The 14316-nt window shown below is 40.3% G+C and overlaps 1 protein-coding gene across 5 annotated transcripts in view; it reads right to left on the bottom strand.

Annotated features, from left to right (window-relative positions):
- The window catches only part of rapgef4a (Rap guanine nucleotide exchange factor 4a), a 131204-nt gene that overhangs the window by 95185 nt on the left and 21703 nt on the right, over nucleotides 1-14316 (bottom strand). For all 5 annotated transcript variants that reach the window (XR_010328979.1, XM_064327215.1, XM_064327210.1 and 2 more), the window contains exon 3: nucleotides 2581-2669. Coding sequence is in view for 4 of the 5 variants with exons in the window: in XM_064327215.1 (XP_064183285.1) it covers nucleotides 2581-2669 (89 nt within the window). In the remaining variant the exon portion in view is untranslated. The remainder of the gene's footprint in view (nucleotides 1-2580; nucleotides 2670-14316) is intronic.

The following is a 14316-nucleotide window of genomic DNA, read 5'->3' as shown; positions in this document are numbered from 1 at the left end:
CCTGGAGAGCTACAGGGTCTGCTGGTTTTCATAGTGACTCTGCACTTCATGAATCAATTAGAGCAGTTGATTACACAGTAACTCAACTCACCTGGTGTCTTGGGTCTCAATTGGGTGCTAATTTTAAGGTGAAAACAAAAACCAGCAGACCCTGTAGCTCTCCAGGACCAGGGTTGGAGACCACTGCAGCTGGTTCACCGCAACCAGTAGATGCAGTAACGCTAGAAATTGAAGTAGGTGCGGTGGGTGCACAACAGGCTGAGGCAGCAGTAAGGCTGCTAACATTAGCTAGCTCAGCTTCTTCAACTAACGTTACACCTGTTGTAACGTCAGCTAGAGTGAGAGTACCTATTATCGACCACCTTCGTTTGACAGACAGGAAAATGTAAACTGATTTGCAACTATATATGAAATAGGCGAAATATCGGTAACAACCTGTACCTAGTTATGTAGGAAAAAATGTCCTTGTCATCCTCCATTCTAGGAATCCGTACATATTCACAGTTGTAACCCAAGTCGCAGGACGCAAAATAGCTGTTAGGAAAGCAGTTTGAAATTCTGAAGCAACGTCTGCAGATTTAATGGGTCACGATGAGTAATTCCGAGCGTGTTGCTTGTCTTAAAGTTGATATAGTAAATAAGGCTGTATTAATATAACTAAATGTATATGTATGAAGTTGGTTTCTTACATTTAGACAGTTTATTATGTGTATTTTTACAGGACTTACATTTAAACAGGTAAGTGTCCAGTTCTCTCTAATAAATACGAAGTAAATATACTAGCGGTTAGGGTGGTCGATAATAGGTGCTCTCACTCTACTTGTTGCTCCTCTATCGTGGAGTCTCTGGCTGTTTTAGTAAATAATTTTGTCAGTTTATGCAAACTTTCCTTAAACTGGGCATCTTCCTTCTTCCTCTTTCTCTTCTCAAATCCACTTTGAAAACGCTTCATTGTAAGAAAGATAGTGACTGTCTGTCTCTGATGGTAACTCGAATTGCTGCGTCATTGATTTGGCGCAAATGCAGCAGGCAAAAGTACAGGAAGGTCAAGGTGGAATAGTCCATTAAATGTGATATGTGGGTGATAATAAATATTGGCAAATATAGATATTTAATTGGATATGCCCACATTTACATATGGACAGATTTATTTTATCTATTACAGATTATCATTCGTTTGGAGTGACAAGAAAGGAAAAATGTTTTATAAATTTTTTAAAAAGGAAACACAAATTCACGAGGCCCTTTGGCGGACGAGGCCCCAAGCAATTGCCTACCTATGACGTATGGTAAAAACGCCTATGTGCACAACCAAGTCGGGTTCTTTCTTCAGCCACTGCATGACTCTCGTTACTAATACTGACACATGACAAGACCCTAAATTATCAAAATGTAAGCAACAGGCGTATGCACAAATAGAAATAGGAAATGCTGTATGTTTGACAAAAGGTTTTTAGATTTGTGATAAATAATGTTGCAGGGATGGTTATAATGACGTATAATGACATTAATGACAAACTTGATGACAACTTGAACTTTTTAAACAGTGCTGAGGGCATATTCCCCTCATTTGGTAAAAATAAACCAGCATATGGGCTTTTTCTCAAGCAGGCTATTATTTCTCTTGTCCTTAATTGTCCAATTAAATTTGACTTATTTGCTATTGATATTATGTCAGCAGCCGTAAATCAAGAGAAATAGAAAGATATGAATAGAAAATATGGATCCCTACGGAAGCCGAGAGCGGCCTTGTATGCATATTTATTTTTATCCCGTTTTCTCGAGATCACGTCTTAATTATCTCGTTATCTCCAGAAACCAAATAATGGTTTTCTCAAGATCATGATTTAATTATTTCGTTTTCTCGAGAAAACAAATAATGATTTTCGCTAGATCTCAGATGTTGTTGGCAGTGCCAGGCCAACTTAGAAACACAATGTATACAGCCAGAATGCTGGATAAATCCTGGTTCAAATTTGATGATAATGGCACCAAAAATTGTATTAAGCATATTTTTCCCTGAATTATGTCTAGGTGGGTTAGAGACTCCAAAAGGACACTTGGTAAGAAAATTATATTATGAGTCTTCAGCAGGGCCGGCCCGTGGCATAAACGGTCTATGTGGTTGTTTAGGGCCACAACCGCTGGAGGGGGCCACACAACCACGAGGGTGGGGCCACACAATCCAATTTTTATTCAAGGTAAATAACGTTATTTTCGCAATTACGTTATTCATCCTCTACCAGAATGGCAACACCCCCCCACCCCCCCCCCCACTCAAACACATTTGCTTAGAGCCACCAAAATGCTAGGGCCGGTCTTCAGAGGAGTAAAATATTATATATTGTATATATATTGTAGATTATATGCTCATGGAAGACATGTACCGAAATGAGCTTCCTTTCCCCCTGCCTGTCACCTTCCCTCTCCACCCCCCAATTCGTTAAGGACCTTCAACAAAACTACAAGTGTAGTGAAAACCCAAGATTAAAACCTGAGGCCTTCTGAGTGCTAGTTCAGTTCACAGATATATGAGTTGCATCATGTTTCTCTGTTATTCTTGGTTCTGGTTGTACTTGCCTGATGGTTGGCTGTCTCAGATACTTTGACATCAAGTGAGCCAGAGAGAACTGCATACCAGCTTGTTCCAAAGTCTCCCTGACGGTACACTGAAAAAGAACACAACCTTCATCATTATCATCACTAGTGGTAGGGTCTACGAAAGAGTCCACCTAAGAGTTAAAGGCTTTGTCAAATGTGAAATATAAGAGCACTTAAATGCATATACTGTAATAGCTACTTTCTTTTGTCTTAACCCACTTTAGGTGCCTCATTACAACTCATGAATGGCTGACTCATAATGGGTCTTTCACAGAAAATTGGACCAATGTGCAATTGTAATTCACCTCATGTTATTGTGAATGGGCCCCTTTCAATATTATTTAAGAAGCAAAACAATATAAAACATATTAATATCAAAACAATATAAAATATATCACACTGATATTTGAATGGCCTCTGTATATGTGTAATAATTGTGGGTCATATGATTTCAGAAAAACAAAATAAAATAAAAATGTGTCTGTTCGCTTAATCAGACAAGTCATAAATACCAAGGAGCATTTAAGACAGCTGAGGAATAAAGTTGTATAAACGCACAGATCAAGAGGAAAAGGGTATTTTAAAAATCACAATCACTGTTACAGTCATAGTCAATGGTTATAAAGTGGTCACATGTATTGTACCCACCAAAGGCAACAAAATTTGAAAACTTTTCAAGAGACAAATACATTCTCTAGTAGGGGTGTACAGAGACGTCATTATCTGTATCTGTATCTGTATAGAAGACAGGAAGTGGGCGTGGTTTATACCGAAAGTCAAGTTAAATCGGTGCTGTATTTTCGAACCTAATATTGACAATGCAATTGTTGTGCCTTCAAAGCATCAAATTGATTTAATATTGGGATATAATTATGAAATATTTCCACATCCTCATACTGTACCATTTCATCTCTCTCTTTTAAAATTTTTTTTTTATTTTTAACTAAACTAAGTTTTATGAACTGTCTGAGCGCAGTGGCTCAAAGTTTGTTGGTGTGTGTGCCGGAGTTCCAGATACAACTAGCAGCCGTGCGTAACATTACCCGCCCGCCGCCCCACTCTCTCTCTCTCTCTGCCCCTGTAATGTCAGATAGAGGCTATGAGAACTCGACATGGAGCTTACTTTTTTTTCTTTTTCGAATCCGAATAATAACAAGCAACTTCGGGTAGAAGAAATATCTGTTTCCATAGCATTATTTGTGCTTTCCCGAATACAGTATTCGGATTCGGATACATCCCTATTCTCTAGCCACCATACATACATACACTGGCATGAAAAAGCATTTGCCCTAGAGGTCTGCACCGGCATGAAATTGAAGCCTGAACCCGGCCTGTACCCGAGGCCTTGAGACCCGACCAGACCAAACTCGACTGGTATTGCCAAATTTAAAACCCGAACCTGTACCGAAACTGAAATTGTGTGAACGCACACAGGCAAGAGTTTACAAGGCCTCCACAACTGAGCAACACAAGCTTGAATATAGGCCTTCCCTATGTTATTGGCCGCGAAAGAACGCAGACGAGACACTCGGCTGATTAAGTAGTGGTCCAAGAAGCACCACAAAAGCCCCACAAAGCAGACCTATCCAGCTGAATAAGTCCTACAGGTCCCACAAGGCATCCGACAAGGATCAAGCTGTGTGTCTTGGAACTAAAGAAATGGGTGAATGGCTTCCCCTTTTCCACACCAAACTAGTGGTGTGCAGTTTGCAAAAGATTCATTCGAATTGAACGACTCTTTTACTAAATCGGGGGTAATGATTTGTTTTCTAAGTTGAGTTGTTTATCTTACCTATTCAACTGATCGAGCGACTCCACCTTCAATTAAGCCCAAAATTATTCATACCCATGCCAAATTTTGAGTTATAGTGAATTTTTATTTAACAAATAGGTTTCTTCTGGCTGGAAATGGCATAAGGAGGTGACAAAAGACGGTAAGACATTGTGTTAGAGATATTAATAAAAAAACTACCTATTTCTATGTTGGTTGTTTTTTTTTTTTTTTTACATTTTTACAAAACATTCCATGTCCAAATTATTCATACCCTTTCTCAGTAATCAATAGCAAAGCCTTTATTTGCCATCACAGCAGTCAAACGTTTCTTATAATTGCCAACAAGCTTTTTGCATGTCTCCAGTCCTCTTTTGCGAAGATCTCCAGGTCCTTGAGGTTGGAAGGCTTCCTTGCCATCACTCTGATCTTTAGTTCCCTCCACAGATTCTCGATGGGATTCAGGTCTGGACTCTGGCTGGGCCACTCCAAAACGTTGATATTGTTTTCTGTTAACCATTTCTTGTCCACTCTGGCTGTATGTTTCGGATCATTGTCTTGTTGGAAGGTCCAGTGCTGCCCAAGGCCAAGTTTTCCTGCAGACTGCCTGATGTTTTCCTCCAGAATCTTAATGTAGTCCTATTTTCTGATGATGCCGTTTACTTGCCTGGCCCATTGGCTGAAAAACACCCCCAAAGCATTACATTCCCACCACCATGCTTGACCATGGGGTTGGTGTTCTTGGGGTTGAATGCTTCTCCTTTCTTTCACCAAATGAAAGCCACATCCCCGTGTCCAAACAACTCTATTTTCGTCTCGTCCGACCACAGAATTAATGAGCAAAAGCTCTCTTCTTTGTCCAGGTGAGCTTTTGCGAAAGCTAGGCGAGCTTTTGTGTGCCTGTCTTGGAGAAGTGGAGTCCTCCTTGGTCGGCGTCCATGGAGTCCAGCCTGGTGCAGTGTCCGCTGGAGTGTCTGCCTTGAGATGTTGGTACCAGAATTGCACAGATTCTTCAGGATGGCCTTGGTGGTGATCCTTGGGTTCTTCTTAGCCTCTCGCACTACCATTCTTGCCAGCACAGGGGTCACTTTTGGCTTCCTACCACACCCTTAGAGATTTTTCACAGTGTGTAACTCCTTGTACTTATTGATGATGCTTTGCACTGTGGCCACTGGCACTGGAAAACACTTGGATTTGGCTTTGTAGCCTTTCCCCTTCTTGTGAGCAGCCACAATGTGCAACCGGAGGTCCTCACTGAGCTCTTTTGTTTTAGCCATGACTTGCAATTGACTAGAAACTGACTACAGAACAACTGCAACAGCTGTTCTCAATTTATAGTTGATTAGAATGCTCTAGAACATGGTAGAAATTACCAGGACCATTTGGAATGGTATAGAAGCTTGCATTTCCTCAAAAATGTGTGACAATTTCAATGGGTATGAATCATTTTGGACATGGCATTTTTTGTAAAAATGTTTCAAAAAAACAGAAACAGATAACATTTTTCATTAATATCTCTAACACAATGTCTTACCATCAGTTGTCACTTTCTTATGTCATTTCCAGCCAGAAGAAACCTATTCGTCAAATAAAAATTCACTATAACTCAAAATTTGGCATGGGTATGAATAATTTTTGGCTTAACTGTACATCACACTCACCTTCCAACCAGCATGTTTTTAAGCATGATAATTTATAGCATTGTGCCCAGTTGGATTGCTCTAATTTTCCCCATTCCTGATTTAATATTATTGCATATTTGTCACACACTGAATGGTTTCAGATCTTAAGACAATTGTAATATTAGACAAAGGAAAACTTAGTAAACACAAAACACATTTTTAAAATTAGTTTATTTACTTAATGAAAAATGAAAAAAGTTATCAAATACTCATATCACTTGTGTGAAAAAGTAATTGCCCCCTTCGTTACTCAATCAAGCAATTAACCAGATTTTATTCATAAACAGATTCAGTTAACTGAGCACAACCAGGCTTGATTGCAGTTAGTTCAGTTGAATCTAAACCTCACTCATATTGACCCTTACGATCAGAGTTCAGTAGTCACCACAAATTTTCTACAAGCATGCAATGCCACGATCAAAGGAAATTCCCAGAGATGAGAAAAGTTGTTGAAATATATTAGTCTTAAAAGGGTTGCAAAGCCATTTCTAAGGCTCTAGGACTCCACCAAACCACAGTGAGAACCATTATCTCCAAATAAAAAACACTTGGAACAGTTGTGAATATTCCCAGGGGTAGCCAGCCAGACAAAACTCCAAGAGCGCAGTAACAACTTATCCAAGAAGTCTAAAAATATCCCAAAAGAACATCCAAAGACCTGCAGGTCTCTCTACCCTCAGCTAAGGACAGAGTTGATGACTTCACAATAAGAAAAGGACTGGGCAAAAATGGGATTTATGGGAGAGTAGCAAGGCGGAAACCACTGCTACAAAAGAGAAACATTAATGCTTGTCTCACATTTGCAAAAAAGCACATGGATGATCACCAAGCCTTTTGGGATAATGTTATATAGACAGTCAAAAGTGAAAGATTTTGCACGACACGGGTCACATTATGTCTAGTGTAGACCAAATACAGCATTTCACAGTAAGACCATCATACCAACAGTCAAACATAGTGGTGGTAATGGGGATGCTTTTCTGCCTCGCGACCTGGACGACTTGGCATTATTGATGGAACCGTGAATTCTGCTCCATACCAGAAAATTAATAAGGTGAATGTCCGGTGATCTGCAAGCTGAAGCTGAAATGTAATTTGGTTATGCAGCAAGACAATGATCCAAAGCAAGTCCACATCTGAATGACTGAAAAGAGACAAAATGAAAGTTTTGGAGTGACCTAGTCAAAATGCTGACTTGAATCAAATAGAGACGCTGTGATAGGACCTGAAATGACCACCTAATGCTAGAAAACCTACTGATTTGTCTGAATGCAAAGAATGGGGTGAAATTCATCCACAGCAACATGAAAAACTGATATCAAATTACAGGAAGCCTTTGGTTGCAGTTATTGCTGCCAAAGGCGGTGCAACCAGTTATTAAGTTTAAGGGGGCGATTACTTTTTCATATGGGTGATATGGGTTTTTGCTAATTATAAATGTAATAATTAGAAAAATATGTTAGGCATTTACTCATATTCCCCTTGTCTAAAACCTCAGCATGACATAACTCTCTTCTGGCTGGACTACCGGCATCTGCCACCAGACCCCTGCAGCTCATTCAGAATGCTGCGGCTCGTCTGGTCTTCAACCTACCCAGACACTCCCACGTAACTCCCCTGCTCACTACCCTCCACTGGCTGCCTGTTATAGCTCGCATCAAATTCAAAACATTGGTTCTAGCATACCAGGCAGTCAAGGGATCAGCCCCAGCATACCTTCAAAAGATATTCAAACCCTACATGCCAGCCAGATCCCTCCGTTCTGCTACCTCAGGACGCCTAGCACCTCCCCCTCTTCGCACCTGCACTTCCAGAACACGTCTCCTCTCTGTTCTGGCCCCACGATGGTGGAATGACCTCCCTGTGGAGGTCAGAACAGCTGAGACTGTGACCCATTTCAAACGACGACTGAAGACCCACCTCTTCAGGCTGTACCTCTCCCCATCCCTTCCCCCCCTGTAAATGACTAAACTTAGGGTTGTAACTAGGCAGCTGTTTAATAGGTGACTTAGTTGATGCGCCAGTCTTAACGACTACTTGTATCTTTATTTATTTTTATTTTTCCATAGATTGCGTTGTTGCCGTTCTCGTTGTTAGTGTTAATCAGTTTAACCACCAGGGTCCAGGTTGAACTATGCGGTTGTTCCCTGTACTTGGACCGGTACTTCTCTCTAGGGGTTTCGTCATACTTGTTCCTGGTTATGGTTATACACTTTGTTGTACGTCGCTCTGGATAAGAGCGTCTGCCAAATGCCTGTAATGTAATGTAATGTAATGACAAATGAGAAAATCAGGAAGGGGGCATACTTTTTCACGGCACTGCAGTTGGCTGCAAAAACAGGATGGCCAGGACACAGATTGCTAAGAAGTACCTAAAAGAGCCTGCAGAGTTCTGGAAAAGGGTCTTGTGAACAGATGAGACCAAGATTCACTTGTATCAGAGTGATGGCAAAAACAAAGTGTGGAGACCAAATGCAACTGCTCAAGAACCAAAGCACCCCCCTCATCTGGGAAACATTATGGTGGGGGACTGGGGGTGTTATGGTTTGGGCATGTATGGCTGCCACAGGTAATAACTCTCTTGACTTCCGTGATCCCAGTGATCCCAAATATACCACTAAAGCAACAGAGTTTTTAAAAGATAAAACCGGAAAATTCTTGACTGGGCAAGTCATTCACCTGATCTGAAACCAATTGAACATTTGTTAAATATGTTATAGAAAAAACTTGCCCCCAAAACAAGCAGGATGGCTGCAGTTCAGACTGGCAGAGCATCACCAGAGAAGGGACTTTGCACCTCGTGATATCTATGGGCTACAGACTTCAAGCAGTCATTGTATGCAAAGGATAAGTACCAAATGTGACTACTTTCATTTACATAACATTAATGTCACAAACATCATGGTGTCCAGAAATGGGGGCTACATATATATTTTATAATTGCTGTAATTTATACATATTGAAATAAAAATGTATAAAAAATACCCTTAAAGAGCATCTTGCAGGTTAAATTTTTTACGAAATGTAAGGTAAGGTAAGGTAAGGTAATCTCTATTATCCCCAAGGGGCAATTTGTTGCACATCCAGCAGTAAATACAAACATCAACAACAAGCGACACACACCAATCAACACACAAACAATTCACAAAAAAAACATAGAATTACCTAATATTATTTAAAAGGCCAATAGCAGGAGGGACAAATGAGTTTTTAAATCTATTGGTCCTGCATCTTAGCAGATTATATCTGCGACCAGATGGAAGTAACGTGAACTAACTGAACAAGGGGTGACTAGGGTCCGCAAAGATTGACTGGGCCTTCTTTGTGGCTCTGATTTTGTGAGGTTGGGAGAGGTAATTTAGGTTTGTGCCTGCAATTTTACTGCACATTCTGACAATTCCTTCTAACCTGTTCAAGGTAAGTGACCCAAACCAGCAAATAAAATAGAAGGTGAGAACAGACTCAATAAAACAAGAATAAAACATTCTCATACAAGTGGAGTCAACATTAAAACTTTTGAGCTTCTGATAAAAGTATATGCTTTCATTTTTGTATTGTCCTTGCAGGGGGGAAAAAAAACTGGAACCTGGGAAAAATTCAAACTTAGTTTCGCTATCTTATTTTGCAGAGGGGGTGGGGTAAATTTGAAAATACACCACAGAAAGACGTAGTCTATTGAATGATGTAGAAGTGAATGCACCGAGCAGCAGTTTGTTAGCTTGAGTGTTGGAAGGTAGTTTTAACCAACAATTGCTCAGCCTATTTGACTTCTCTGATGTCTTCGTTCGCCGTGCTTTCAAAAAGGGCCTGTTAATAAGAATCAGATAATCCACAGAGCTTTAAAAAATCAGATTTAGTGGTCTTGCCGATGAAAATGCACCTATTTTATAAATGAAGTTGTAAGCAAGCCTTTATTGCACTTGTACTTCAAAGCTTCCGGTGTTCATGGAGTTGTGGTGTTCATATCCCTTCGAGTTTAAACTGTTACGCAATCTTTTTGACGATGAACTGATTTTACTAAATCTGATCATATAAATGTTTTGACGTGAATAACAAGACGACACGGGAATTCCCAACGGTTGATTATGGATTATTTATTATTATTATGATCATTACATATTCTTCATAAAGTTGGCACGCTTGTTAACCAAGCAAATAAATTAATACAGTTTGAGATTGATTATTATGTAGGCTACGTTGCGATTTAAGCTTATGGTAATTCTTTAAAGCCTTTACTTTCTCATGTATTTACATGTGTTGACAAAATATTACCAAATTAGCAAACTGAAAAAGGTCTCTCACCAAGTATTCACTTAACCCATAACCAACAGTCATGAACAAACGTGAAATACACAATGTAATCCCACTGCAGACTGCGAGAGCTACTAGGAATGTAGAGCTTTAAGCAAGCCTTTGCGTGACAAAGACGGAACCCGTGTAGACACACGACGCTCCATTCACTTTGAATGAGAGGTGGCGGCCAGACCCCGCAATGCATGTTGGGATTGCCGGCGGCGGCAGATGTTTTAAAAAGTTGTGAGGACAGTTCTGTAACAGTGCCTCACCACTCACTTCTCACGGAGTGGGTAGATGACATGAAACAATGCCCGATGTTAGCTACATCAACATTGTTAATTATCTTCGCCAGGCGAGAGCCTGGAGGGCATTATGCGTTTGGTCCAGAGACTGTAAAAAATATGGACAAAGCTACTGTGACGTCACCCATTGACTCTCCGTGGGTCTCTAAAACACGTTTTGAAGCTCAATGGCGGGCGCGGCCATGTTGTCGATTTGGAGCCAAAACCATAGAGTTAAGTGGTTCTGTGATTTTTACAATGTGATTGACAGTACGGTGCGGAAAAGCCCATCAACCTGAACGAACGATTGCAGAACGAACTTGAGGCTAGCTGACTGTCTGCCGTTATGTTTTAAAATATATTATCAAATGTTTACGGAGTTTAATTTCCATCCGTGACTGTACTGTGTCATGTAATCACGTTATATGTATGACATTAATAATACAATTATGTTCAGTTATCTTCAATTTATGTTTCTCAGCAAAATGAATATGCTTAGCTAGCATGTCAGCTTGCCAGTGAGCTAGGTAGGCTATCTGTGGTTAGCTCACGCATTAGCAATATGAACCACAGGGGAAGAACATCGACTACACTGATGGTCAATCAATCAGAGATGTGTAGGCTACTGGTGATTTGACTAGGCAAATTTTCATATAACTGTCTGGTAGACCTGCTGTTAACCGAGCAAGTTATCCTCGTAGGTTTTCGCCACAGTCAGTGAATGAGCCAGTAACTGCTACTAGCTACTCCATCACCGTTTGTGGTGTTCACTTGCTGGGTGACGCTAGCTGACTGATCGTTCGCAAGTCACTTTCTACCGAATAAAAATTAACATTGTCAGTGGTGATTAACAAATCTACCAAGTATTTTAATAACTGATCTGCAGGCGTGTAAATATGACAACGCACTTTGTACAGCAAGATTTCCACCTGGTGCATGAAGACAAAAATAATGTACATTGAATTTCTAATTATTATTAGGCTATTAATATTTTTTTCTTGTAAATCACCAAACCAATGGAGAAAAGCCAATATACGCAAGGAGCCCCCAGGACTGATTCTGAGCACCACTGTCTTAAATGCTCTTGTCGGTCTCTTAAATGCTAAAAACATGTTCCTTTCTAAATGCCAGTCTTACAAAGATGGTTAATTTCGTTAAATTCTGTGTGTGTGATTTCATCGTGTGTTGTATGTTATTCAGCAAATAAACCTTAAGACCCTTAATTCGCTTTGTGAAACTGAAAATTTTGCAGTGTTTATCCCCAAATCTGGATTATAGTAGCTTTAGCCGCGTTTCCACCAAAAGTACCCGGAACTTTTAGTCCCAGGAGCTACTTTTCAAGGAACTAAAAGGTTCCTTCAGCCCATTGTTGTCTGCGTTTCCACCGCGATCTAAAGTCCCGCGAAGATTAGGCAAATTAGCCCACTGACGTATGAAAAGGCGACGTTGTCGTCGGTCCATCTGTCCTATGATTTCTTCTGTAACCCCATACTACCACCGAAGTAGCCTACATTATTTTCTAATAACCGGGACAGCCCGGAGGGGTTTATTCCACTTATATACAACGGGTTACCAACAATGACTATACATGGTTACTTTTGTAATTATTGATTTTTATTGATTTAATCACCTGAAATTGAAATATTCTTCCGCAGCCGTTTGGGCATATTTTACCGCTGTCAAGCAAAACTGTCGTTGGTAGTTGAACTTGGACCGTCGTTATACAACAAATAGGATATAACAGTAGTCAATAGTCAGATTGTAACTGTTTTATATATCCTCTCAAACACATTCATTATGTTTTTATGCGAACATTCACTTTCATGTCTTGACATCCGAAGCGACAGAATGCATTCACATTCCACAAATAACTGGCAACAACAGCAGAAAACATGCACACGTTGTAAACAATTTGCTGTTGAATTGATTACTTTCTCATCGTCAATTCCATATAGGCTAATCGCAAAATGACAAGAATAGAACGAAAACTCGGACTTGCGTGAAAATTTAAATTAGCAGTGGTACAGCCACCGTTTGCTTTCCTTCAAAGTTACTGCTAGCCGAGCAGCGAAGTGTGCCCTCCAGATGCGAACCATGCACTATAAATTAGTCCATAGTCTTCCTGGTCTTTTTGTGGAATTGAAGAATGGCAGAGTAAAATTACGGCAGTCAGAAAAAGCAAAAGGGACGATTACTAGAATTAACCTGTTATTTTACCCTGACAAAAAGTGCGGAAGGTGATTTCCAGTTTGCTTTTACTGTATCACCAATGTAAATTACGCAGAACTACCGCATACCTCACATAACTGTATCAAACGTTTTGAGTCATTTACAACGGGCTAACAAAGAAAATCCGGAAGAAAATATTTATGCTTTGGTACGTAATATGCTGTCCCAGCACGAATGCTTAGCATTCTATGAAACAAATACTAAAGCAAGGAAAGAACAGAAGAGCACACGTTATAATTCCAAGACATTGGCAGGCTATAACCAAAAGTAGGCTACTGTGCCGCATAACATACAAGTTTGATTTCAAGTTATTATGAAAATAAATCGGTTTGCGGCTGCAGATTTTTCAAAATGGCGGTTGAAACAAAACACTGCAAGTAGTTGACCAATCAGAAATTTTCAGGGCTTGCGGGGTAAAATAAAGTCCCCGGAACTTAATTTAGACCCTAGTTCCTGCGGTCGAAACGCACTGAGTTCCTCAAAAGGTTCCTAGTTCCGGGGTAAAGTTCCTGCGGTGGAAACGCGGCTTTTGGCACATGCGTGAAGCATGGCCCAGGTAGACATTTACGGAATGTACACGACTGACAAGCCGTCAAACACATTTGACAGATTGAATATTTGCCGGTTAGGGTTAGCTAGCTAGTCAAATGGCTTGGTAGCCGAAGTTGCGAGCTGTTTTAGCATAGGCTACTGGACTTCCAAATATAGCAAGCTGATTACGCTTTCTGCCAACTAATTATTTGGTTAAGTACGCTAAAGGAAATAGTAAAAATGACTCGGCTACCGAAAAACTTGAGAGGAGGATTATTTTATGGTCGTCTACTGCAGCTGTAAATAGCACACGCCATAATGAAATCACTACGAAATGGGATGCCTGCATTTTCTGACTTCGCACAGGTGGACCGTGGTTGGAGCCGCAATGTCAAGGCCAAGAGCCGCCACCTCCCACCCCAGTGACCATAGACTGTAGCTCCTACTGTAGCTTAGTCCTCGGCAGTAATCAGGAATTGACGCAAACTGTACCTCATTGGTCCACAACAAATATTATAACAGTGCCCAAATGACACAATAAATCATGAAATCGACCCATGAACAGTCATAAGACGAATAAAATACACATATTGTGACTATTTGTACTCATGAGAAAAAATTTTTGACTTTGTATTTTGACCGCATTTGTACCGTAGACTTACATGGAAATCGGATATGAAAACACCTATACTGGAGCAAACCATAGTGGTGCTAGTGAGCAACCAGGAACAACAAGACCAGCAAATGAGCTTCAAAAATGAAGTCTGGTTTTGGCCACTTGGTTTGGTCGTGTGTGTTTGTTTGTTTCTGTATCTGTCCGCAGCTAATCTCACATACTACTGGGCCTATCAGCCTACTACTTGTTGTGCATGCTGACAGCAGCCCAAGGACCTGAATTCTCGAATATTTTGCAAATTGGTCAATG

Source organism: Anguilla rostrata, chromosome 3, assembly GCF_018555375.3.
Source record: "Anguilla rostrata isolate EN2019 chromosome 3, ASM1855537v3, whole genome shotgun sequence".
NCBI lineage: Eukaryota > Metazoa > Chordata > Actinopteri > Anguilliformes > Anguillidae > Anguilla > Anguilla rostrata.
The sequence above is the reverse complement of the archived record's forward strand: the minus strand, read 5'-3'. Positions and strand labels throughout refer to the sequence as shown.